The sequence below is a fragment of the Symphalangus syndactylus genome, chromosome 13 (genome assembly GCF_028878055.3).
Source record: "Symphalangus syndactylus isolate Jambi chromosome 13, NHGRI_mSymSyn1-v2.1_pri, whole genome shotgun sequence".
Taxonomy (NCBI): Eukaryota; Metazoa; Chordata; class Mammalia; order Primates; family Hylobatidae; genus Symphalangus; species Symphalangus syndactylus.
The window spans coordinates 41039275-41066333 of NC_072435.2; the positions used below are offsets into that span (position 1 = coordinate 41039275).

At 41.1% G+C, this 27059-nt stretch overlaps 3 protein-coding genes across 3 annotated transcripts; all 3 read right to left on the reverse strand.

Annotated features, from left to right (window-relative positions):
* Positions 1–1491: 1491 nt before the first annotated feature.
* LOC129459182 (olfactory receptor 7A10) lies at positions 1492–10567 on the reverse strand. The gene is made up of 2 exons (XM_055235567.1): positions 10145–10567; positions 1492–2918 (listed from the first exon to the last, which is right to left on the reverse strand). Exon 2 carries the CDS (start codon positions 2904–2906, stop codon positions 1977–1979), a length of 930 nt encoding a protein of 309 aa, XP_055091542.1. The 5' UTR covers positions 2907–2918; positions 10145–10567; the 3' UTR covers positions 1492–1976.
* A 3038-nt stretch (positions 10568–13605) lies between these two features.
* On the reverse strand, positions 13606–14508 carry LOC129459184 (olfactory receptor 7A10-like). Its single transcript, XM_055235570.1, has one exon. It carries the CDS (start codon positions 14506–14508, stop codon positions 13606–13608), a length of 903 nt encoding a protein of 300 aa, XP_055091545.1.
* Positions 14509–24949: 10441 nt separating this feature from the next.
* Positions 24950–25780, reverse strand: LOC129460193 (putative olfactory receptor 7A2). The gene is made up of 2 exons (XM_055237843.1): positions 25426–25780; positions 24950–25140 (listed from the first exon to the last, which is right to left on the reverse strand). The coding sequence occupies exons 1-2, from the start codon at positions 25778–25780 to the stop codon at positions 24950–24952; spliced, it is 546 nt and encodes a 181-aa protein (XP_055093818.1).
* Between the last annotated feature and the right edge of the window lie 1279 nt (positions 25781–27059).

A 27059-nucleotide genomic window follows, 5' to 3' on the forward strand; every position in this document is an offset into this window, starting at 1 on the left:
TCTGGGTCTTAAGGGTGCCTCAACTGTAAGGAGAGCATAGCTCTTCAGTAGTTGACATTGAACTTGGACATGTGACTTCAGCTAAATGTGAATAATCCTGAAATGTCCAATGCCTGAGAAGAAGCTGTAAGAGATTACATCACTTGGCTGGGCATGGTGGCTCACGCCTGTAATCCCAACACTTTGGGAGGCTGAGGTGGGCGGATCATGAGGTCAGGAGATCGAGACCACCCTGGCTAACATGGTGAATCCCCGTCTCTACTAAAAATACGAAAAAAATTAGCCGGGCGTGGTGGCGGGTGCCTGTCATCCCAGCTACCGGGGATGCTGAGGCAGGAGAATGGCGTGAACCCAGGAGGCGGAGCTTGCAGTGAGCCGAGATTGCACCACTGCACTCCAGCCTGGGCGACACAGTAAGATTCCCTCTCAAAAAAAAAAAAAAAAAAAAAAAGAGATTCCATCACTTTTCTTGAGCTTCCTCTCTCAAATTGTCCTTGCTGTCCAAAGTTCAAGAACTTGATTTGGATAGCCCTATGTACAGAATATTTTGGTCTCTTCCAAAATTCATATGTCCCAAATCCCCAAAGTTAAAACTTCTCCAACATTGCCTCCTATGTGATTAAAAAAAAGCATGACATTAAACCATTTACTATTAGGATGACTTGTTATGCAGTAGTAGCTTACTGATACAATAATCAATGCAAACAGAACTAAAGAGATTCAGAATAATCTGACGTTTCTTGGTTCTGGACCTTTGTTCTGTTATTTGAAGGAAACATTCATGATTACCTGGTTATTCATATTTATTTCAAGTAACTGTATTAAAATGAGACTGCCTATGAGATTATCTTCAGGTAGCTAGGAGAGGTTGAAAGTAAATATGTTGGGAAAATACTGACTTTTTTTCACATGCTAATCCACCAGGTTACTTTTGAGTAACCCTGAGTCCAGAAAAGCCTCCAAAAATATCTAGTTGATGGATTACTCTTTTTACAGAAATATGTGTTCACTGTAATTTTTGCCTTTCCTCCAAAACAACCCTTGGTGTTCTTCCATACATTATAGGCTGTGATGCCTGTAACTGCTTACACATTCCTTCCAGAGCACATATAATGTTTCCTCCAAGATACAAGCCCCGGGTCTGGGTGGTGGAGGTGTGGAGATCCACTCGTCTGGCGGCCACCTAAGACCATGCTTCTGTCTGTAAGTTTCCCTGGTAAATTACCGTAACCAACAAACTGGCTTGTCTGCCTTGTCCTTTGGCTTCTCAGATCCTTCTGCACTTGGGAACTGCTTTGCATATATAGTCCTTTCATGGAACAACACATATGTTTTTGAAGAAAAGAACTGTGACCTTCAATCACAAGTCTCTATTCCCAGAGACAACACTGGGTAGAAATTCGAGCTCTTGTGTGAGTCATGCTTTGATCATGAGAGTTGAAGAGTGTTTAGAGTATAAAAGAGAGAAAACAACTGAAGATAAAGTAAACACATATATTGTTCACCTATCAACACTTTGATGCTTATGACATTTTAAGGAAGAGATGTAAGTTAGGACAATGGAAGGAGTCATATTTGTAGGTAGCACTGGAAAACATTAGGCAGAAGTAGCAGAGTGATGCAAGGACATTACATAGACCATGACACTCAATCCTTCACTCAGATGAACAAACCTAGTGACACGTGGACACCAGGCTCCTCTACTTCAGTGAGTAGATGTACCTCAATGAAAGCAAAGATTCCATAGTTATTTAATGTGTGATTGAAAATTGTATTCTGTCATATTTAAGGTCATATCTGACTCTAAGAAGAGTAGTGTAAACTCTATAAAGTAGTTGAGGAACAAAGAAATTTAAACTCCAGGAAATAAATGGAAGGGGCAAGTCCTCCTTCCACCATCTTATTAACAAATCACCATTTCTGGCTCTGGGGCTTAGAGCTCTGAAGTCACAGACCTTTCTTGAAAAATAGCCTTTCTATTGCTTCCCTCTGAAGAATCTTTTCATAGCCCCCTTTATGTCTTTATTCCTCAGACTGTAGATGAAGGGGTTCAGCATGGGGGTGACCACAGTGTACATCACTGAGGCTGCAGCACCTGTGTGTGAGTTGTGGGTTGCAGCAGAACTAAGATACACCCCTAAGCGTGTACCATAAAATAAGGAGACAACTGAGAGGTGAGAGGCACAGGTGGAAAATGCCTTGTACTTCCCCTGAGCTGATGAGATTGCACGTATGGAGGAAACTATCTGAGAGTAAGAGTAAAGGATCCCAGTGAGGGGAGCACCGCCCAGCAGCACAGATGACAAATACATCGCCATGTCATTAAGAAAGGTGTCAGAACAGGCAAGGTGGACCACCTGATTAATTTCACAGAAAAAATGAGGGATTTCCATGTGTGTACAAAAGGGCAGTGGCAACACCATTAAGCTTTGTAACACGGAATTCAGAACACCCATGATCCAGGAAGCCAGAGCCAGCAGTCCACAGAGTTGAGGGTTCATAATGACCATGTAGTGCAGAGGGTGACAGATAGCCACAAACCGGTCATAGGCCATCACGGTCAGAAGGAAGTTATCCAATCCTACAAAGAGTAAGAAAAAGCACATCTGGGTGATGCAGCCTGCATAGGTGATGACTTTGTTGTGTGTCTGGATGTTCACCAGCATCTTCGGGACAGTGGTAGAGACAAAACAGATGTCTACGAAGGACAGGTTGGAGAGGAAGAAGTACATGGGGGTGTGGAGGTGGGAGTCTGAGACTGTGGCCAGGATGATGAGCACGTTCCCAAGCACGGTGACCAGGTACATGGACAGGAACAGCCCAAAGAGGAAGGGCTGCGATTCTGGCTCCTCTGAAATTCCCAGGAGAAGGAATTCTAAAATTATTGTATTGTTCCATGATTTCATCTTGTGACGTGACTACCAGAGAGAAAGAAAGAGAACATGAAACAAACATGCATTCCAAAACTATCAGAGATGTTATCATTTATATTCCACAGTCAAGAAATTAATATCTTCTTCTTAAAAAGTTGACAGATAAAATTATATGTATTTATCACATATAACATAATGTGTTTTTAAAAGTTTTATTTAGTTTCAGGGTTACATATGCAGGTTTGTTAAACAGGTAACATGTCATGGGGGTTTAGTGTATAGGTTATTTCAATACCCAGTAATAAGCATAGTACGTAATAGGTGTTCGATCTTTACTCTCCTCCCACCTTCCACCCTCAAATAGGTCCCAGCATCTATTCTCTCGTTTTCTTTTTTGAGATGCGGTCTCGCTCTGTCACCCAAGCTGGAGTGCAGTGGTGCAGTCTTAACTCATTGCAACCTCTGTCTCCTTTTTCAAGCAAATCCTGTGCCTCAACCTCCCGAGTAGCTGGGATTACAGGTAGGCACCACCACGCCCATCTAATTTTTGTATTTTTAGTAAAGACAGAGTTTTGCCATGTTGGCTAGGCTGGTCTTGAACTCCTGACCTCAGGTGATCTGCCTGCCTCAGCCTCCCAAAGTGCTGGGATTACAGGCATGAGCCATTGCTCCTGGACTATTCTGTTCTTTGTGTTCATGTGTACTCAATGTTTAGCTCCCACTTATTAGAACATATGGTATTTGGTTTCTTGTTCCTGCATTAGTTTGCTTAGAATAATGGCTTTTAGCTACATCCATGTTGCTGCAAAGGACATTATCTTGTTCTTTATTATGGCTTCGTAGTGTTCCATAGTATATATGTACCACATTTTCTTTATCCAGTCTACTGTTGATGGTCGTCTAGGTTGATTCTATGTCTTTATAATTGTGAATAGTGCTGTGATGAATATGTGTGGGGATGTGTCTTTTTTTTTTTTTTTTTTTTTTTTTTTTTTTTTTTTTTTTTTTTGAGATGGAGTCTCGCTCTGTCGCCCAGGCTGGAGTGCAGTGATGCAATCTCGGCTCACTGCAAGCTCCGCCTCCCAGGTTCATGCCATTCTCCTGCCTCAGCCTCTCCGAGTAGCTGGGACTACAGGCGCCCGCCACCACGCCCAGCTAATTTTTTTGTATTTTTAGTAGAGACGGGGTTTCACCGTGGTCTCGATCTCCTGACCTCGTGATTCGCCTGCCTCGGCCTCCCAAAGTGCTGGGATTACAAGCTTGAGCCACCGCGCCCGGCCGGATGTGTCTTTATGGTAGAACAATTTATATTTCTTTGGGTATATATCTAGTAATGGGATTGGTAGGTCAAATGGTTGTTCTGTTTTAAGTTCTTTGAGAAATTGCCAAGGGTCTAATATCAGAATCTGTATGAAACTTAAACAAATTAACAAGCAAAAAACAAACAACCCCATTAAAAAGTGGGCAAAGTACATGAGCAGACACTTCAGGAAAAGACATACATGCGGCCAACAAGCATATTAAAAAATGCTCAACATCCCTACTCATGACAGAGATGCAGACTAAAACCGCAGTAAGATACCGTCTTACACCAGTCAGAATGGCTATAATTGAAAAGTCAAAAAATAACACACTGCTGAGGTTGTGGAGAAAAGGGAACACTTATACGCTGCTGGTGGGAATGTAATTAGTTCAGCTGCTGTGGAAAGCTGTTTGGTGATTTCTCAAAGAACTTAAAACATGATGTGTTGAAGTATAAATACAATGTGGAATGGCGAAATCTAGCTAATTAGCATCTACATGACCTCACCTTGTCATCACTTTTGTGAGGAGAACACTTAACATTCACCCTCTTAGTCTAGTCTTTTGAGAATACAGTGTATCACCATGAACTGTTGTCACTATGCTGTGCAATACGTCTCTTGAAGTTATTCCTCATGTCTAACTGGAATTTTGTGCCTATTGGCCAACATCTTTCTAACTTTCCCCACTCCCCTTCCCCCAGCCTCTATTCTACAAGAAGTTAATTTCTATATTGTTTGTGAATCTGGTCCCCATTAGGGGATCCCCTTGCCATCTCTGAATTCCTTCCCACTCTCGGCCTTTCTTTGAGGGCATCTACTGTACAAGTTTAGGGAGAAAAATCTTTCATGCATTTGAATTTTGACATGTTCCAGACGCTGTCTAGACAGTGAGTGAGTGGTGATATAACAGAAGTCCCTGTGCTAGTTTGCTGAGAATGGAACAGAAAACCAAACACTGCATGTTTTCACTTATAAGTGGGAGTCGAACAATGAGAACACATGGACACAGGGAGGGGAACATCACACGCTGGGGACTGTCGGGGGTACGGGACAAGGGAGGGAGAGCATTAGAACAAACACCTAATGCATGTGGGGCTTCAAACCTAGATGGCGGGTGGATGGGTGCAGCAAACCACCATGGCACATGTGTACCTATGTAGCCAACCTGCACGTTCTGCACATGTATCCCAGCACTTAAAAGAATAATTTAAAAAACCCCAGAAGTCCCTATGCTCTAAACACAGAGAAATAATACAAGTAAATTTGTAAAATACCACATACTATGTCAGATGATGATAGATCTTATACTATGTCAGGTGACAACAGATCCTATGCTACATCAGGTCATGACACCTCCTACAAAGAAAAGAAAGAAGGCAAAAGGGAAAACATGGATGAGGTGTTAGTTTTTACTTTGTTTTCCTGTAAGACCAGCAGACAAGGTGACAATGGAACAGAAGACAGGGTCGGACTGACCATGTTCCCCGCAGAAGTGTGTGCCAGGCAGAAGGAAAGATCAGTGAAAGATGCTGAGGAATGTGCTTCTGGCAGATGTTCAAGGCTAACAAGGAAGCCAGTGTAGCAGGAGAATGAGCAAGAAGAGAGGGATGGGAGACAGTGTCAGAGGATGATGAGGAATGAGGTGGCCTCCTAAATGCTGAAATTTGATGACACAAGGAGTTCCTCTGTCCCGATGTTGTTGCATTTGCACTTTAGTAATTTGGTTGCAAAGCTGTCCCATTATTTGAAGTGCATCTCCTCTTTGTTTTTCACTGCTGCCTTGAGTTCTGTTTTTTTTGTTTTTTTTTTTTTTTTGAGATGGAGTCTCACTCTGTCACCCAGGCTGGAGTGCAGTGGCGTGATCTCGGTTCACTGCAACCTCTGCCTCCTGGGCTCAAGTGATTCTCCTGCCTCAAGCCTCCTGAGTAGCTGGGATTACAGGCGCCTGCTACCACACGTGGCTAATTTTTGTATTTTTAGTAGAGATAGGGTTTCGCCATGTTGGTCAGGCTGGTCTTGAACTTCTGACCTCAGAGGATCTGCCCAACTTGGCCTCCCAAAGTGCTGGGATTACAGGCGTGAGCCACCGCTCCTGGCTAAGTTTTGGTCTTTTAATTACGAGTTGCCTTTTGGAATATAGGTCCCAGATTCTTTTTTTTTTTTTTTTTTTTTTTTTTGAGATGGAGTCTCGCTCTGTCGCCCAGGCTGCAGTGCAATGGTGCAATCTCGGCTCACTGCAAGCTGCACCTCCCGGGTTCGTGCCATTTTCCTGCCTCAGCCTCCTGAGTAGCTGGGACTACAGGCGCCCGCCACCACGCCTGGCTCATTTTTTGTATTTTTAGTAGAGATGGGGTTTCACCGTGTTAGCCAGGATGGTCTCGATCTCCTGACCTCGTGATCTGCCCACCTCGGTCTCCCAAAGTGCTGGGATTACAGGCGTGAGCCACCGCGCCTGGCTGGTTCCAGGTTCTTTTCCTCTGAAAATTCCTCTTGCCCTAGAGGTGCACACACACACACACACACAATGTATACACATGTGCATCACATCGTGGCCTCCTAGGGCTGTGTTACTCCTCTGCTCTTCTCATCCCTAGTCTCAATATTAGAAAGGAATGGAGGCCAGGCATGGTGGCTCACGCCTGTAATCCCAGCACTTTGGGAGGCTGAGGTGGGCAGATCACCTGAGGTCAGGAGTTCGAGACCAGCCTGACCAACACGGTGGCACCCTGTCTCTACTAAAAATACAAAAATTAGCTGGGCGTGGTGGTGGATGCCTGCAATCCCAGCTACTGGGGAGGCTGAGGCAGGAGGATTGCTTGAACCTGGAAGGCGGAGGCTGTGGTGAGCCGAGATCGTGCCCCTGGACTCCAGCCTGGGCAACAGAGCAAGACTCCATCTCAAAAAAAAAAAAAAAAATAGGCAAGTGAAAATGGTGATGATATATATGAATTTTGCTTAAACCAGGCAATAGTTTAAGGCTACAAGAAATCTCTGTCACACGCATCAGCCTGGGAAAAACTTAAGGAGCTACCACATTGAATAGGGTTGGAACTTATAAACAGGGAGAAAAGAGAAACTCCCTAATTTTGCTGGCATAAATGTGAAGTGATACACCTGGATACAGCTATAAATACTAAAAATACAGATAGATATTCATTCACTCGGTTTCTCAATCTCAGCGCTACTTAAATTCTCAGCCAGATTATTTATTGTGGTGGGGTCTGTCCCTCTTGTCTACTGACCTTTTACAGGGTGAAAGCCAAATATGTCATTGCTCAATGTCCCCTGGGGGACAAAATCATGCCACCCACTCAAGTGAGAACGACAATTTTAACATAAAAATTCCAAAATGTAGGAGGCTGAGGCGAGTGGATCATGAGGTTAGGAGTCCAGGCCAGCCTGACCAACATGGTGAAACCCCGTCTCTACTAAAAATACCAAAATTAGCCTGGCATGGTGGCACGCACCTGTAATCCCAGCTACTTCGGGAGGCTGAGGCAGGAGAATTGCTTCAACCCAGGAGGCATAGGTTGCAGTGAGCCGAGATCGCACCATTGCACTCCAGCCTGGACGACAAGAACAAGACCCCATCTTAAAGAAAAAAAAAATCCAAAATGTTTTTATAGCATTTATAAGATAGGAAAGGAAAGGAGAAGACAAGCTAAAAACAACTGCACTAAAATATAGCATATTTGTGATCTGCATAGGATTCTGTCTATGCATTTGCATAAGTGTTGTGTGAATACAAAAGTGTGCATAATATAGAAAGAGAAGTTTTAAAAGAAACGAACTTATACAACAAGGAATGACAGTTAAAATGCAATTAGGTTAAGCACAGTGGTTTCAAAACAACTGTCTAAAGCAACATAGAATGAAAATCTGAAAAAATTTTAATATAATCGTATAAAATAGTAATAATTTAATAACATCAAAATGGGTTACAAACTTAAGATTAAACTACCAGTCATGGAAACTAAAGAATGTGACAGGAAGCCTTTTAAAATTATCTGGGCGTGGTGGTTGGTGCCTGTAATCCCAGCTACTAGGGAGGCTAATGCAGGAGAGTTACTTGAACCCGGGAGGTGGAGGTTGCAGTGAGCTGAGATTGCGCTGTGCTCCAGCCTGGGCACAGAGCGAGACTCCATCTCAAAAAAAAAAAAAAAAAAAGTGAAAAGGAAGTAGTATCTAAGGTTATAATTTGATCTTATATAAAGATGTAAGGATTCAAACATGTTTATGACAGATAAATGTGACCTTTAGATATAAGGATTCAAATCTGTTTATAAGATATAAAGGTGATGCAACTTCTAGATATGGATTGAATACAAAAAGCTAAAAGGCACAATAAGGAATGACAGAGATGTGAAAAGTAGTTGGAAATTTATATATAGAAGGTGATGTATTTAGCCAAAAGATGCAGAAGAACTTTCTACATTTATAAGGCAATTAGAGGGACACAATATGACCGATGGATGGATTTGGCTACAAATCCTCTCAAATACATTGAAACTTACATAAAAGAACATAAAACAGCTTTAAAAAAAGCACATATAAGAACATTCTTTATGTAATAACTTACATAAAAGAACTAAATGACGAATGCCAAAATTGGCAAAAACTCCAATGCTTATATGTTAAAGAATGCAATAAAAAACACGAATAAAATCACTTTGAACCCATCATACAAAAGCCAATAATTTTCATAGGCAATTTCCAATAGAGTGATAAATGTCTAACAAACACAGATGTAGCCAGTCTTACTAGTAAGGAAAAATTGCAAAGTAAAGGCCATTAATATACCAGTTTTCAACTCTTAAATAAATTTTTAATTCATTTGAATACCTAGCATGAGAAAAGCAGCTGAAAACTGTGTGTTTCATAAACTGCTGTTGCCAGGTACTAGTTGGAAAAAATTTATTGGTCTGGATCTTTCTCATCAATATGGAAACAAACTCAAATATGCCCTTCTATTTTTATTTATTTATTTATTTATTTATTTGAGATGGAGTCTCGCTCTGTCGCCCAGGCTGGAGTGCAGTGGCGCAATCTCGGCTCACTGCAAGCTCCGCCTGGCGGGTTCACACCATTCTCCTGCCTCAGCCTCCCGAGTAGCTGGGACTACAGGCACCTGCCACCATGCCGGGCTACTTTTTTTTGTATTTTTAGTAAATACAGGGTTTCACTGTGTTAGCCAGGATGGTCTCGATTTCCTGACCTTGTGATCCGCCGGCCTCAGCCTCCCAAAGTGCTGAGATTACAGGTGTGAGCCATCGCGCCCGGCCAAATATGCCCTTCTTAAAAATGAAAAATTGGCCGGGCCAGGTGGCTCATGCCCGTAATCCCAGCATTTTGGGAGGCCGAGGTGGGTGGATCACGAGGTCAAGAGATTGAGATCATCCTGGCCAACATGGTGAAACCCCGTCTCTACTAAAAATACAAAATTTAGCTGGGCGTGGTGGCACGCACCTGTAATCCCAGCTACTTGGAAGGCTGAGGCAGGAGAATTGCTTGAACCCGGGAGGCAGAGGTTGCAGTGAGCCGAGACTGCACCACTGCACTCCAGCCTGGGCGACAGAGTGAGACTCTGTCTTAAAAAAAAAAATGCCCTCACTTCCATTCGTAACCCCCATAGCTAATACCCTACTTCTCTTTCCCATTTAACTGCCGTGATTCTTGGGCAGATATTCTGCTTTCACTGGAATTACTTTAGCCCCCACATTTTCTCTTCTAATTGGGCTTTTATTACCCTTACTTGATTGTCAACTACCACTCTCCATTGCTGAGTTCAACATGCGCTTCTCTTCTTAGCACCATAAATAAAGATATGAATCCATTCGTTCACCAAGCAAATACCCACAGCAGCCTCTTCGCTCTGGTGTAGCCAGGATCGGCTCTTTCGAGATCTCAGGTCTGTGTTCACAGCTTGCAATCTCCCTGATCCTTTCCTACAGTACCTACTGGACTCACCTTGTTGGGTTTTCTGAAATGAAGGTCTCGGTCTAGAAGTGCAGATTCCTCCCTGGATGGTTAATGGTGGAGACTGAGACTGTGTCCCAAGACAAGACAGTAGGAGAAAGGAAAGAATCAGTACCCCTGAGCCAGCAGATATAGACTCCAAAAGAAACAAGGATGTCCCATCCAGCCGAAGGTTGCATATGCTGAGGGACACCTGCGGGGGAGAAATTTACAGCTTCGTATGCCTGATCATTGGAGACGTTTCCTTTTGTCATTCAACCCCTGATCACATTAAGTCCCTGTGGGACATTGCTCTTCATGGAAAGAAATTGTTTTCTTGCATACTCAGTTCCCAAGACACCAGATTAAACATCAGGTGAATCGAGTCTTTATTATTCCTTCTCCATGGATTTGTCTGCCTTCCAAAGGTCTAACCTTCCATCACTTCACTCCAACCCTGAGGGAAAGTTTCCTCCGAAGTTTAAGCTGAGGAATCTTTCTTGACTAAGCCCCTTGAGTCTCCAAAGCATTGATGTGTGATAGGAACACAGGTTAAGAGCTGTCATTTAATCCTTCATTTATAAAACATTTGATAATTGTAAGAGATATATTTACATATTTTCATGCAAGTTACCCTTAGATTAGCACCTTATAAAGGTGATCTCATTAATTTTTTAAAAAAAATTTTTATTTTTTAAAGTATTTATTTATTTAAATGGACAGATACAATTGTCTATATTTATCGTGTCCAACATGATGCTTTGAAGTATATATACATTGTGGAATGGTTAGATCTAGCTAATTAATATATGCATTATCTCATGTAGCTATCAAATTTGTAGGGAGATTCTTTTATATCCACCCTCGGCATTTTTCTTTTTCTTTCTTCTTTTTCTTTTTTTTTTTTTTTGAGACGGAGTCTAGCTCTGTCGCCAGGCGGGGGTACAGTGGCACGATCTTGGCTCACCGCAACCTCCACCTCCAGGGTTCAAGTGATTCTCCTTGACTCAGCCTCCCGAGTAGCTGGGATTACAGGCACCCACCACCACACCCGGCTAATTTTTGTATTTTTAGTAGAGATGGGGTTTTACCATGTTGGCCAGGGTGGTCTCGATTTCTCAACCTCGTGATCCGGCCAACATTTTTCAAGAATACAATATGTCATGATTAAATATAGTTACCTTGCTGTACAATAGATCTCTTGAATGTATTCTTCCTAACTACAATTGTGTAGCCTTGGACAAACATCTCCCCACTCCTCACGCTGCAACTGCCCCAGCCTCTGGTAACCACCATTCTGCTCAATAATTCTGTGAGATCGACTTGTTTCAATTTCATATGAGTGAGATCACATGGTATTTGTCTTTCTGTGACTGTCTTATTTCACATAACGTAATGTTCTCCAGACTCATCCATGTTGTCTCAAATGACAGAATTTCCTTCTTGTTTATGGCTGAATAGTATTCTATTGTGTGTGTGTGTGTGTCATACATAATGAATTATATAATATTTTAAAATGCATTCATTCATTGATGGACACATTGATTGATTTCACATCTTGGATTCAGGATATTCTGGACGTAATTCTGCATATTAACACTTTGTTGGATCTGTAGTTTGCTGATAATGTAGACCACATATCTAAACATTTTTATTCCACCCCTCACTCCCAACCCATCTTATGGTTTGGAGGTCACAATTTACAGCTTTTTATATTGTGTATCACTTAGCAAATTAAGAGTCACGATTTTCATTTGATGTTCTGTTAATTGCAATTGATCGTAATCCATAACTTGCTATACTATTCCAATAAATTTTATAATATTAGTAACCTGTCATATGTATACAAGATCTACATGGGGATCAAAATCAGTTATATCTCACGTGTACTTTCTAATAAGCAGTTATTGTACATTCTTATTTTTTTGATGGGGCTACACACACACACACACACACAGACACAGACACACACACACACACACAGACACATAAAGTCTTGACAAATTGGAAGACCTCCATAGGAGAATGGCTCACATATAGAAAAATCTAAAAAGTATCATAGGGTGACTGGAAGAAGAAAAGTTGGTTGTTTTTTCTGTACATGTGAAGAAGTTGGTTGTTTTTCCTGCACATGTGGAGACAGTCCTGTCTGCCACTGAAAAGAATGCTGGCGTTTCTTCTTGTACATCATTTCATGCGGCCCCTCCCAGGTACCTTGGATTCTCTCCTGACTCCAATCTCTTCTCAATCATACACTCAGGGTATCTGCAATGAAACTTCCACCTCAATTTCCCCCTCTTCTTTCAAATTTCTATATCTCTTGTATCTACAATTCTATTCTCTGTCTCCATGAGGTCAACTTCTTTAGCTCCTTCATATGAATGAGAACAAGTAGTATTTTCTTTCTGTGCTTGGCTTATTTCACTTAACATAGTAGCTTCCAGTCCCATACATGTTGCTGCAAATGTCATAATTTTATTCTTTTTTATGGCTGAATAGTATTCAATTGTGTATATGTACTGCATTTTCTTTATCTATTTGTGCACTGATGGACACTTTGGTTGATTCCATATCTGAACTATTGTGAATAGTGTTGCAATAAACATGCAAATGCAGGTATCTTTTTGATACACTGATTTCTTTTCCTATGGTTATAGATCCAGTAGTGGGATTGCTGCATCAGATGGTAGTTCTATTTTAGTTTTTTGAGAAATCTCCATATTATTTTCCATAAAGGATCTACTAATTTACATTCTAATCAACAGTGTATAAGAGTTCCCTTTTCTTCTTATCCTTCTCAACAACTGTTTTATTTTTCCTTTTTAATAATATCCATTCTAATTTGGGTAAGATGAAATCTCATTGTACTTTTTTTTAATTGTTTTTGTTGGTTTTTTTCTTGAGATGGAGTCTTGCTCTGTTGCCCAGGCTGGAGTGCCGTGATGCCATCTCAGTGCACTGCAACCTCCGCCTCCTGGATTCAAGCAATTCTGTCTCAGCCTCCTGAGTAGCTGGGATTACAGGTACCCACCACCATGTCCGACTAATTTTTGTATTTTAGTAGAGACGGGGTTTCGCAGTGTTGGTCAGGCTGGTCTCGAACTCCTTACCTCAAGCAATCCACCTGCCTCGGCCTCCCAATGTGCTGGGATTACAGGGGTGAACCCCTGTGCCTGGCCTCCACCTTATTTCCAATCCTACTTTGGGGATAACTTTGGGAAAGTGGGAAAATGACAAAGGAAAAATCCTATTGGATACTTGAGAGCAGAAAACTTTTTAAAGGAAAATCATAAACTTTATAAAGCAGTTGGAATCAAAGAAACGGAAACTCCAGGTAGATAACAGAAGGAGTAACTTCTGCTTCCACAATCTCATTAATGAATCACGATTTCTATCTCTGGGAATTACAGCTCTGAAATTACAGGCATTAATTGAAGAAGAGTCCTTTTATTGCTTCCCTCTGAAGAAGCATTTCAGAGCACCTTTAGGTCTTTATTCCTCAGACTGTAGATAAAGGGGTTGAGCATGGGGGTGACCACAGTGTACATCACTGAGGCTGTTGCACTTGAGGGTGAGTTGTGGGTTGCAGCAGAACTAAGGTACATTCCTAGGCTTGTACCATAAAACAAGGAGACAACTGAGAGGTGCGATGCACAGGTGGAAAATGCCTTGTACTTCCCCTGAGCTGATGAGATTGCACGTATGGAGGAAAGTATCTTAGAGTAAGAGTAAAGGATTCCAGTGAGGGGACCACCGCCCAGCAGCACAGTTGTACAATATATCATGATGTCATTAAGAAAGGTAGCAGAACAGGCAAGATGGACCACCTGATTAAGTTCACAGAAAAAGTGGGGGATTGCTGTGTCTGTATAGAAGGGCAGTGGCAACACCATTAAGCTTTGTAACAGAGAATTCAGAACACTAAGAATCCAGGATGCCAAAACCAGCAGTCTATAGAACTGAGGGTTCATGATGATTGTGTAGCACAGAGGATGACAGATGGCCACAAACCGGTCATAGGCCATCACAGCCAGGAGAAAGCTGTCCAACCCTGCAAATAGTAGGAAAAAGCACATCTGGGTGATGCAGCCTGCATAGCTGATGACTCTGCTCTGTGTCTGGATATTCACCAGCATCTTTGGGACCGCGGTGGAGGCAAAACAGATATCTACGAAGGACAGGTTGGAGAGGAAGAAGTACATGGGGGTGTGGAGGTGGGAGTCTGAGATTGTGGCCAGGATGATGAGCAGGTTCCCGAGCACGGTGACCAGGTACATGGACAGGAACAGCTCAAAGAGGAAGGGCTGCAATTCTGGTTCTGCTGAAAGTCCTAAAAGAAGAAATGCTGAAATTCGTGTCTCATTCCCTGGTTTCATCTTGTTGATGTGACTTCTGAAAAAAGAGAAAGAGAATATGACACAAGCATGCCTTACTATCCTAATAGAAATGTTGTCATTTATATTCTTTAGACAAGAAGTTAATTTCTTTTTCTAAAATATGTATTTATAAAATTACAGATAAAATTGCATCTATTTATCATGTACAACATAATGTGTTTAAGTAGAAGTACAATGTGAATGGCCATTTGTAGCTAATTAAAATCTGCATTATCTCACATAATTATCATTTTTGTGGTGAGAACACTTAATATCCACTTTTGTCATTTTTGAAATTACAAAATATCATCATAAACTATAGTTACCATGATGTACAATAGATCTCTCGAATGAATTCCTTCTCATTAACTGTCATTTTCTATTCTTTGACCAACATCTTCCCAACTTTCTTCGTCCCCAACCTCCTCAGCTTCTCATAACTTTCATTTTACAAGAAGTTAGCGTCTATATTTTGTGTGTGAATCTGATTCCTGTTGGGGATCCCCTTGCATCTCTAATTTGGAGTTCCTTCTCACTCTCAGCCTTTCCCTGAGGGCATGTATTCTATAGTTTTAAGAAGAAAATTTTTCATGCACTTTAATAAAGTAAATTGAATTTTGACATATTCCAGGAATTTAGATGATGAGTGAATGGTGCCATAAAACCAAGGCCTCAACAATCTAATGATGGAAATAATATAAGTAAAATTTTAAAATACCATATACTATGTCAGATGGTAACAAATCTTATGAAGAAACAGTAAGAAGATAAGAAGAAAAGCGTGGATGAGGCATCATTTTTACTGGGTGTTCAGGCTAGACCAGCAGACAAGGTGGTAACTGAGCAGAGACCATAACGAAGACCTGGTGTGAATGTGCAGAAGGGTGTGCAAGGTGGAAGGAAGGATCACTAAAGCATCCTGAGAAATGTGCTTCTTTCAGATGTTCAAGGCCATCAAGGGAGCTGATGTGGCAGGAGAATAAGCAAGATGAGAGGGATGAGAGATGGTGTCAGAGGATGTTGAGGAAGGAGATGGCCTGACAGCTGCTGAAACTGGAAGGCACAAGGAGGCCCTCTGTCCAGATGTTGATGCATTTGCCCTTTATGAATTTGGATGCAAAGGTAAGCCATGAAGTGAAATGCATCCCCTCTTCATTTCCCTCATTTGCCCTGAGTTCTGGTATCTGTCTTAAATGTTATCTTTTGGAACACATAGGCTAAGCCTCCTTTCTCTGAAACCTGCTCTCACCCTAAAGGAGTGCACATGCACACACACACACACACACACACACCCCACATACACATATGCAGCACATCATGGCCTCCTGGGGCCATGTTACTCTCATGCTCTTCTCAATGCCAAGCATACTACTAGAAAGAAATCGATAACAGGCAAGTTGTCAATATCAAATTATTTTTCCCTGAGAGAATATAGAAATGGTAACTGGAAATTCCAGTTTGCAAATCTTTCACGCACAAGTAACTTTGAGGCTCCAGTTTGGGATGGCCATTTTCTGTCTTGTGTTTAAAGAAATACTAAGAAAAAGAAGAAGAACGAGAAGGAGAAGGAGAAGGAGGAAGAAAAAGAAAAGAAGGAGGAGGAGGAGGAGGAAGAGAAATAAACAGAGAAAGAGAGAGAGGAATTAATTGGAACCGAGGCAGAGAACAAAAGAACTAAAGAACTGAGGTACTCTCTGAGAGACCATAAGAAAGAAAAAGCTTTTCTAGTTTTGAAGATGCTCTGAGTCCTGCTATATCCACTTGATGCCCAGCAAAAATAATAAATGACAAAGATAAAATTACCAAATGACAACTGTAGTGGTATCTTTTCTGTGTCAAGACATTTACAGATTGAGAATCTCAATAAAAAAAATCAGCAAATGGAATAAACCAACAATTCAATAAAGGATTTTTTTTTAAGAAATAGAAGACTTGCATTTCCTGTGCCTATTCCATGTATGTTGGAACTGGTTTATACACATAATCTAATAGCAATTGTTCAGCCCCTTTCTCATTTTTTCTTCTGTGGCATCGTTTCTTTGTTATTCTTGGTCTTTGTGTTTTGGTCTCATTTTGACAAATTTCACTAGCCTGTTCTAGTCCTGGCTTGGTCTTCATCAAACATACAAAGGCCTCCCCAGACCTTACTCTATAAAATACTGCACGCAGCATGATAATTACAGTCTTTCACATGGAATAATATCTGGTACATGATTTAGCCCTGAGGGAATTACATCCTATACATATTATTACATTGCAGTGTCTTCATCATTATATTGAAAGATCCAAATGAACCAGACCTGCACCTGCCCTGTTGACCTTTGCATTTCCACACAGGTATATAAATATGTGTGCATTATATAACAAAGCATTAAATCAAGGAGGAGTTACAAAATAAAAGGAACATCATGGGAATACAACTAGGTTAAATATAGTGATTTCAAAACAACTGTATTGAACGAGATTGGATGGAACATAAACAATTAACTGAAATAAGATATAAAATAAAAATAATTTGATGATCTAAAAAAATAGATTAACTTTAATTGGCAATGACCGAGGCTTAAAATTATATAATATGTAACATTCCTAGACTGTCCTGGCACACGGCAGATACTCACTTATAATTTGTTGAGTGAATCGGAAAATATGTCTTAGTATTTATGGACATTTAATATATGACAAGGTTGTATTTCAATTTAGTTGGATAACTTTTTTGTTGTTGTTGTTACAGAGTCTTGCTTTGTCACCCAGGCTGTAGTACAGTGGTGCAATCTTGGTTCACTGCAATCTCTGCCTTCCAGACTCAAGCAATCCTCCTGCCTTAGCCTTCCGAGCAGCTGGGATTACAGGTGCCCACCACCACACTTGGCTAATTTTTGTATTTTTAGTAGACAGGGGTTTTGCCATGTTGCCCAGGCTGGTCTTGAACTCTTGGCCTCAAATGATTCGCTCACCTTGGCCTCCCAAAGTGCTGGGGTGCTGAGATTACAGGCATGAGCCACCAGACCTGGCCCATAAAATGTAAAACTCTTTATGACCAAAAATATCCTTTAAAAAGTAAATGATGATACAATAATCTGTAAAAATTATTTGAAATGCTGATAACTGTAGAAAATAGGCACATGATAATCAGCAACACAAAATGATGATCATACACGTGAATAGTCACTCAAACCCAGCAATAGTTTAAGGCAACAAAAAATCTCTTTCCCACCCATCAGCCTGGGAAAAACATAAAATGCTGGCACAATGGGTGGGGTTGAAACTTTTAAACAGGTAGCAAGGGGAGGCTCTCTGATTTTCATGGCAGAAATGTGACATGTTACAACATCTTGGGGAAACAATCTTGATATGGCTAAAAATATAAAAAATACAGATATTCATTAACTCAAAGTTTCTTAATCCCAGCACCACTAAAATTGAGTCAGATCATTTATTGCGGTAGGATCTGTCTTGCACATTGTGCTATGTTTATCAGCTTCCCTGCTGCCTCTTGACCCTCCCCAAAGTGACAGCCAGGCATGTCATTGCTTAATGTCCCCTGGGGAACAAAATCAATCCCAGGTGAGAACCATAACTTTAACATAAAAAAATCAATACTATTTTATAGTATTGATATAATAGAAAAGGAAAGTGGAAGGCAAAGTATTAAAATTATACTAAAATGTAAAGTGCATTTGTGATATGTGTAGAATACTATTCATGCATTTGTATAAACACTATATGAATGTCTATGTGTACAGCAAAGTTAGAAAGGAACTAAGAATTTATAGAGGCCAGGTGCGGTGGCTCACGCCTGTAATCCCAGCACTTTGGGAAGCTGAGGTGGGTGGATCATTTGAGGTCACGAGTTCCAGACCAGCCTGACCAACGTGTAGTGGTCAAAGCCCGTCTCTACTAAAAATACAAAAATTAGTCGGGCGTGGTGGCACATGCCTCTAGTCCCAGCTACTTGGACGTCTGAGGCAAGAGAATGGCTTGAACCCGGGAGGCGGAGGTTGCAGTGAGCCGAGATTGTGCCACTGTACTCCAGCCTGGACGATAGAGCGAGACTGCAAGAGTCTGTCAAAAAAACAAAAACAAACAAACAAACAAACAAACAAACAAAAAACTCCCCCCAAAACCAAAAACTAAGAACTTACAGAACAAAGAATGGTAGTGAAAATGCAATTAGGTTAAGCATAGTGATTTCAAAACAACCGTATGAAACAACAGAGAGAAAATGTGAACAAACTTTATATAAAGAAAAATAATAGGAATTTTACGATATCAAAATATGTCACGAATTCAAGATTAAATCATCCAAGTCTTGGAAATTGAAAAATATAACAGAAAGTCTTTTACAATATGGGGAGGAAATAGTACCTAAGATTATAATTTCATTTTATATGATGATATAAGGATTCTGGTACATTTATGAGAGATCAAGATGATCTGTAGTCAGATTATAAAGAATGATTTTCAAATGATGGCTAAAGGTGATGTGATGCAACTTCTAGAAAGAGATCTAAAACAAAAAGCCAAAAGTCACAATAAGGAAAAATGCATTTATGAAATCAAGTTGGAAATGTATGTACAACATGAGATTAATTGAGCCAAACATACAGAAGAACTTTCTACATTTATGAAGCAAAGAGAGCAACGTGATGTGACCGATGGAAGGATTTAGCTACACAAAATTTATAAACTTTCACACATTCTCCTCAAATACATTGATAGGTGCATAAAAGACCTAAATGCTAAATGCCAAAATTGGTGAAAAACTCTGATTCTTATGTTTAAAGAATGCAGTTACCAAACAGGAATAAAAACACTCTGAGCCCATCATACAAAAGCAAAGAACGTTCACAGACAATTGACAGTAAATGGTAAATGTCTAGCCAATACACAAATCTATTCAGCCTCATTAGTAAGAAAATAATTACGGCCAGGTGTGGTGGCTCATGCCTGTAATCCCAGCACTTTGGGAGGCCAAGGCGGGTGGATTACCTGAGGTCAGGAGTTCGAGACTAGCCCGACCAACATAGAGAAACCCCCCTCTCTACTAAAAATACAAAATTAGCTGGGCATGGTGGTGCATGCTTGTAATCCCAGCTATTCTGGAGGCTGTGGCAGGAGAATTGCTTGAACCCTGGAGGTGGAGGTTGCAGTGAGACGAGATCGCGCCATTGCATTCCAGCCTGGGCAACAAGCGCAAAACTCTGTCTCAAAAAAAAAAAACAAAAACAAATTACAAAGTAAAGGTCATTACCATATCACATTTCACCTATCAAATAAAATTTTATTTCATTTGAATGCCCAGTATGAGAGAAGATACTGTAAAATGTGTGCCTCATAAACTGTGGAGATTCATTGGTGTGATTTTCCCGTTAATATAGAAGTATACTCAAATATGTTCCTTCTTTTTTTTTGAGCCAGAGTCTTGCTCTGTCACCCAGGCTGGAGTGCTGTGGCGCAATCTCGGCTCTCTGCAACCTCCGAGATTGCAGTCTCCTTGGTTCAAGTGATTCTCCTGCCTCAGCCTCCTGAGTAATTGGGATTGCAGGCATGTGCCACCAGGTGGGGCTATTTTTTTTTTTTTTTTTTTTATAGTAGAAACAGGGTTTCACCATATTGGCCAGGCTGGTCTTGAACTCCTGACCTTGTGATCCGTTTGCGTCAGCCTCCCAAAGTGCTGTGATTACAGGTGTAAGCCACCGCTCCTGGCCCACTCCTTCTTAAAGTAAAAAAGAAATGCCCTCACTTTAGTGTATATACCTCCACAACAAATGTCCTATTTCTCTTCTCCACTTAGTTGCAAAGATCCCTGGGCAAATGTTCTACTTTTACTCTTTTAATTAGGCTTCCCCCATTTCCTCTTCTAGTAGGACTTCCATTTCCATTGCTACTCAATTGTCAACAATTATCCTCCATTGCTGAGTTCAACATCCATTTCTCTTTTTAGCATCACAAATAAATACATCAATCAATTAGTGACTCAAGCAAGCAAACAACCAAAGCAATCTCTCTGCTCTGGGCTTGGCTGTATTGGCTTTCAGGGGACTTCAGGTCCATATTCACGGCTCTCATTTTCCCGGAGCCTTTCCTACAGTACCTACTGGGCACTTGGACTTACCCCGATGGATTTTCTGGAAGGAAGGTGTCCATGTGGATGTGCGAATTCCTCCCTGGGTGGTTGATGATGGAAACTGAAGCTCTGTCTTGAGACAAGACAGCAGGAGAAGGTCAGGCATCAGTACTCGAGCCAGATTGAGGACTCCAAAAGAAACAAGCATGTCCCATCCAGTCCAAGGTTGCATACACTGAGGGACAGTGGCAGCGGAGATATTTATGGATTTGTGTATCTGCTCATTAGGCACTTTCCCTCTTGTTATTCCCACCCTCAGCAGACCATGTCCCTGTGGGACATTGCTCTGCACTGAAAGAATTTTTTTTTTTCTTGCATACTCTGTTCCCAAGACACCAGGGTAAACATCAGGTCAATCCAGTCTCTTTTTTTTCTTTTTTTGAGACAGAGTTTTGCTCTGTCACCCAGACTGCAGTGCAGTGGCATGATCTTGGCTCATTGCAAACTCCACCTCCCGGATTCAAGCAATTCTCCTGCCTCAGCCTCCCATGTAGCTGGGATTACGGGCACGTACCACCCCGCCTGGCTACTTTTTGTGTTTTTAGTAGAGACGGGGTTTCACCATGTTGGCCAGGCTGGTCTCGAACTCCTGACCTCACATGATCCGCCTGCCTTGGCCTCCCAAAGTGCTGGGATTACAGGCGTAAGCCACCGTACCCAGCCCAATCCAGCCTTTGTTACTTTTTCTATATGGACTTGCTTATCTTCCAGAGACCTGTCTGAAACCTGAACCCAACCTAGAGTGAAAGTTTTCTCCAAAGTCTAAACTGAGGCATTTGTGAAGAGGTCGTTTGGATCTCTGAAGTTTAGTTTTCTGCCTCAATGATCTGTCTAATGCTGTCATGGGGTGCCGCTTTATGAACACACTTCCGTGTTGCCCTTTTTGCTTTATAAATGTAGATGTTTGGCTAAGTTAATCTCATGTTATACACACATTTCCAACCTGATTTCATCAGTTCATTCTTCCTTATTGTGACTTTTGGCTTTTTGTATTAGATCTCTTTCTGGAAGTTGCATCACATCACCTTTGGCTATCATTTAAAAATCATTCTAAGGCCTGGCGTGGTGGCTCATGCCTGTAATCCGAACACTTGGGGAGGTGGGTGGATCACCTGAGGTCAGGAGTTTGGGACCAGCCTGGCCAACATGGTGAAACTCTGTCTTTACTAAAAATACAATAATTAGCTGGGCATGGTGGCAGGTGCCTGTAATCCCAGGTGCCTGTAATCCTACTCGGGAGGCTGAGGCAGGGGAATCACTTGAACCCAGGAGACAGAGGTTGCAGTGGGCTGAGATCACACCACTGTACTCCAGCCTGGGTGACACAACGAGACTCCGTCTCAAAAAAAAAAAGAGAAATTTTCTTAAGGTATCAGGGGCTGTATTCCCACAATAAGTCAATGCTTTGGAGATTTAAGGGGGCTGAAGTAGGTGGATCACCTGAGGTCAGGAGTTCGAGACCAGCCTGGCTGACATGGTGAAACCTGTCTCTACTAAAAATACAAAAGTAGCTGGGCATGGTGGCACACACCTGTAGTCCCAGCTACTCGGGAGGCTGAGGCAGGAGAATCTCTTGAACAGGGAGACAGAGGTTTCAGTGAGCTGAGATCGTGCCACTGCACTCCAGCCTGGGTGACACAGTGAGACTCTGTCTCAAAAAAAAAAAATTCCATCTACTTATGGAGTTTATGTGAGAAGTAAGCAATATTTTGAAGCTCATTGGAGATTACCTTGCACAGAGCAGATGCTCAATGGATAGGTCAGCTATTCTTGACTATGTCTCTAGTTCATCAAATTACTACTTCAATTCTTGTAGGAAGTCTTACAAGAACTCCTTTAATTCTTCATAGAACACTTATTTTATTACAAGTTTATAGCACATCATTTATTAACATTTAATGTGGACATAAGTATGAAATGCTTGCATGTCTGTTTCTCATGCCAGTAAATCTGATTTTTACTTATTTATTAACTTCCCTATTGTCTTTAGGAAGATTGTGTTTCTCCACCTTTGGCTCTGGGCTTTGCTAATACCTCAATTGGGAGGCATGTATATCCCTACAGTGTTGATGTGGAGCATAGATATGTGATGTGCTTTGTCTGAAAGAATGTGAGCATTCACGAGATGTCCAATGTCTATGAAGAAGTTGTAAGACGCCTTGTGAGTTTCCACCACTTCTCTTGATCTTCTTCTGTCAAATTGTCCTTCCTGTTCAAAATTCAAAAACGAACTAGATTTGGATAGTCACATGGACTGAATATTTTGTCCTCTTCAAAATCCCTATGTCCTAATCCCAATGAAAAACTTTCCCAACATAAACTCCTATGTGATAAAAAAGCAGGACGTTAAACCGTTGACTAATGGGATGGCTTGTTATGCAGCTGTAGCTTACTGATACAATAAATGGTGCAAACAGATCTAAAGACATTCAAAATATTCTAACGCTTCTTACTTTTTAACATTGGTTCTTATATTTGAGGCAGCATTAATGATAACCTGGATATTGATGCTTATGTCAGATAACTGTATTAAAACGAGAGTATTGTTTCCTTTTTTTCTAGGCAGCCAGGAAATGTTGCAAGGACATATATGTTTTTGAGGGAATGAATTGTGACCTTGATTCACACAAATTTCTATTCCTAGAGGCAATAATAGGCAGAAATCCAAGCTCACGTGCGTGCATTCCTTTGATTGTGAGAGTTGAAGAGAGTTCAGAGTATAAAATATATAAAGCAACTGCTGATAAATGAAACACACATATTGTTCACTTATCTGCACTTTAATGTTTATGACACAATTTTTAAAGGGGAAGATATTTGTTAGTACAACAGAAAGAGTCATATTTATAGGTAGCACTGGAAAATTTTAAGTAAGGAAGCTAATACAATAAAATTATATGGACCATGATACTCAATCTCTCAGATGAACAAACTTCATTACACATGGACACTAAGCTTCTATGCTTCAAATGTTCCACAGTAATTCCATATGTGACTGAAAGTTTTATTCTGTCATATTGAAGGTAATTGCTGAGTCTAAGGCCAGATGAAGTCAATTTATGTATGCTCACTTGTCTTTCTGTTTAGATTACACTTGGAACGTGTATTTTATAAGCAATTTTTAATCCCAGCACTTTGGGAGGCTGAGGTTGGTGGATCACGAGGTCAAGAGTTCGAGACCATCCTGGCTAACACAGTGAAACCTTGTCTGTACTAAAAATACAAAAAATTAGCCAGGCGTGGTGGGTGCCTGCAGTCCCAGCTACTCAAGAGGCTGAGGCAGGAGAATGGCGTGAACCTGGGAGGTGGAGCTTGCAGTGAGCCTAGATTGCGCCACTGCACTCCAGTCTGGGCGACAGAGCGAGACTCTGTCTCAAAAATCTATCAGTAAATAAATAAAATAAAAAATAAAAAATAAGCAATTTTTGTCTTCCTTGTTTTTACCAGGGAATATAGTGGGCACTGTAGACACCAAGCAGAATAGAAGACAGGATCCTAAGGAAGAGAATAAAATTCCAAGAGTAGCTAGAAAACACACTAGTATATTAAAATTTACATTGTGAGGAAGACCAGTTAAGGCAGTGATAGAGAAAGAAATGACAAATGGAAAAAGGAAAACCTGTGGTCTCAGCTAGGCATCCACAGTAAAATCATGTTAATGACCTTAGAGTGGACATTCTTGGTTATTTGGGCTAACACAACTCCTTATTGCATGAGACCAATAGGAATCTCCACCTTGTTTCTGACCCTAGTCTGGGAATAACTTTGCAAAAGTTGGAAAATGACAAAGGACAAAAAAACTGTTGGCTGTTTGAGAGCTGAAAGCTTTTAAATAAAAGGCATACATTTTACAAAGCAGTTAAGATCATACAAATCCCCAAAAATTAACAGAAGGAGCCACTTCTATTTTCACAATCTGACTAATAAATCACAATTTTTGGGTCTGGGGCTTAGAGCTCTGGAATCACAGACACTTCTTGAAAACTGGGTCTTTTTAAAAACATTTTTATTTTCTTTTGAGACAGAGTCTCACTCTGTCTCCCAGGCTGGTGTGCAGTGGCATGATCTCAGCTCACTACAACCTCGCCTTATGGGTTCAAGCGATTCTCCTGCCTCAGCCTCTTGAGTGGCTGGGACTACAGGCACATGCCACTACGCCTGGCTAATTTTTGTATTTTTAGTAGAGATGGGGTTTCATCATGTTGGTCAGGCTGGTCTCGAACTCCTGACCTCGTGATCTGCCCACTTCTGCCTCCCAAAGTGCTGGGATTACAGGCATGAGCCACTGTGCCCGGCCAAAAAATGGCTCTTTTATTGTTTCCCTCTGAAGAATTGTGTCAGAGCCCCCTTTATGTCTTTATTCCTCAGACTGTAAATGAAGGGGTTGAGCATGGGGGTGACCACAGTGTACATCACCGAGGTGACAGCAGTTGAGTGTGAGTTTTGGGTCATAGTAGAGCTAAGGTACACCCCTAACCCTGTACCATAAAATATGGAGACAACTGAGAGGTGAGATGCACAGGTGGAAAATGCCTTGTACTTCCCCTGAGTTGACGAGACTGCACGCATGGAGGAAACTATCTTAGAGGAAGAGTAAAGGATCCCAACAAGAGGACCACCGTCCAGCAGCACAGCTGCAAAATACATCACCACGTCGTTCACAAAGGTGTCAGAACAGGGAAGGTGGATCATCTCATTAAGTTCACAGAAAAAGTGAGGGATTTCCAAGTCTGTGCAGAAGGACAACTGCAATGTCATTAAGCTTTGTAACATGGAGTTTAGGACACTCATGATCCAGGACACCAGAACCAGCAGTCCACAGAGCTGAGGGTTCATGATGACCGTGTAGTGCAGGGGGTGACAGATGGCCACGAACCGGTCATAGGCCATCACAGTTAGGAGGAAGCTGTCCAACACTATAAAGAGTACGAAAAAGCACATCTGGGTGATGCAACCTGCATAGGTGATGACTTTGCTCTGTGTCTGGATGTTCACCAACATCTTTGGGACTGTGGTGGAGGCAAAACAGATGTCTACGAAGGACAGGTTGGAGAGGAAGAAGTACATGGGGGTGTGGAGGTGGGAGTCTGAGATTGTGGCCAGGATGATGAGCAGGTTCCCGAGCACAGTGACCAGGTACATGGACAGGAACAGCCCATAGAGGAAGGGCTGAAATTCTGGTTTTTCTGAAAATCCTAGAAGAAGAAATTCTGAAATTTGTGTCTCATTCCCTGCTTTCACCTGGTTGATGTTTCTACCAAGAAAAAACCCAAACAAACAAAAAAACACACAAGAAAGAAGAGAACATGAGAAAAACATGCATTGCAAACTTACCAGAAATGCTGTCATACATATTCTACAGTGAAGAAGCTGTGTTTTATTTTATTTTTTGTTTTTATTTTTTTGAGATAGAGTTTTAATCTTGATGCCCAGGCTGGGGTGCAATGGCGCGATCTCGGCTCACTGCAACCTCTGCCTCCCAGGTTCAAGCGATTCTCCTATCTCAGCCTCCCGAGTAGCTAGGATTACAGACGCATGCCACCATGCCTGGCTAATTTTTGTATTTTTAGTCAAGACTGGGTTTCACCATATTGGCCAGGATGGCCTCAAACTCCTGACCTTAGGTGATTTACCCTCCTCGGCATCTCAAACTGCTGGGATTACAAGCATGGGAAGAAGTAGTATCTAAGGTTATGGTTTCATACTATATAATGATATAAGGATTCCAATATTTATGAGAAAGGTGGTCTTTAGTCAGATGATAAAGAATGATTACCAAATGATGGTCAAAGGCGATGCAACTTCTAAGAAGAGATCTAATACAAAAAGCCAAAAAGCACAATAAAAAACAAGAGAGAAAAAAAGTTGGAAATGCATGCATAAAAGACAATTTATTTGTCCAAAAGATGCAGAAGAACTTTCTACATTCATGCAGCAATGAGGGGAGCACACTACGATCAATGGATTTGGCTACACAATACTTCTAAGCTTTCACACATTTCCCTCAAATACATTGAAAGTTATATAACAGTAATAAAAGACAAATGCCAAAATTGATGAAAAACTCCAAGTCTTATATTTTGATAAATGAAATAAAAACAGGATTAAAAATATTACAAACCCATTTTACAAAAGGAAAGTTCATGTACAATTTGCAATAGCTGTAAATGTCTAACAAATACACAGATATATTTAGCTTCACTAGTAAAAAAATGGCGAAGATTGCTAGTATATCACCTTTTCACCTATTAAATAAGTTTTTTATTTCATTTGAATGCTTAGCATGAGAGAAGACATTGCAAAATGTGTACCTCATGACTGCTATTGTCAGAGAGTGTTTGAAAGGAATTCATTGGTCTGGATCTTTCCCACCAATATGGAAAGACAGTCAAATATGCCCTTTCTTAAAAACAAACAAACA

What these genes read in the sequence shown, in the direction of transcription:
- LOC129459184 (XM_055235570.1), bottom strand. Translation starts at nt 14,508, where the DNA reads ATGAAACCAGGGAATGAGACACGAATTTCAGCATTTCTTCTTTTAGGA.
- LOC129460193 (XM_055237843.1), bottom strand. Translation starts at nt 25,780, where the DNA reads ATGTACCTGGTCACTGTGCTCGGGAACCTGCTCATCATCCTGGCCACA. An exon ending in TCTGGTGTCCTGGATCATGA is followed by an intron (nt 25,141 to 25,425) that starts GTGTCCTAAACT and finishes CTCACCTCTCAG; the next exon opens with TTGTCTCCATATTTTATGGT.
- LOC129459182 (XM_055235567.1), bottom strand. Translation starts at nt 2,906, where the DNA reads ATGAAATCATGGAACAATACAATAATTTTAGAATTCCTTCTCCTGGGA.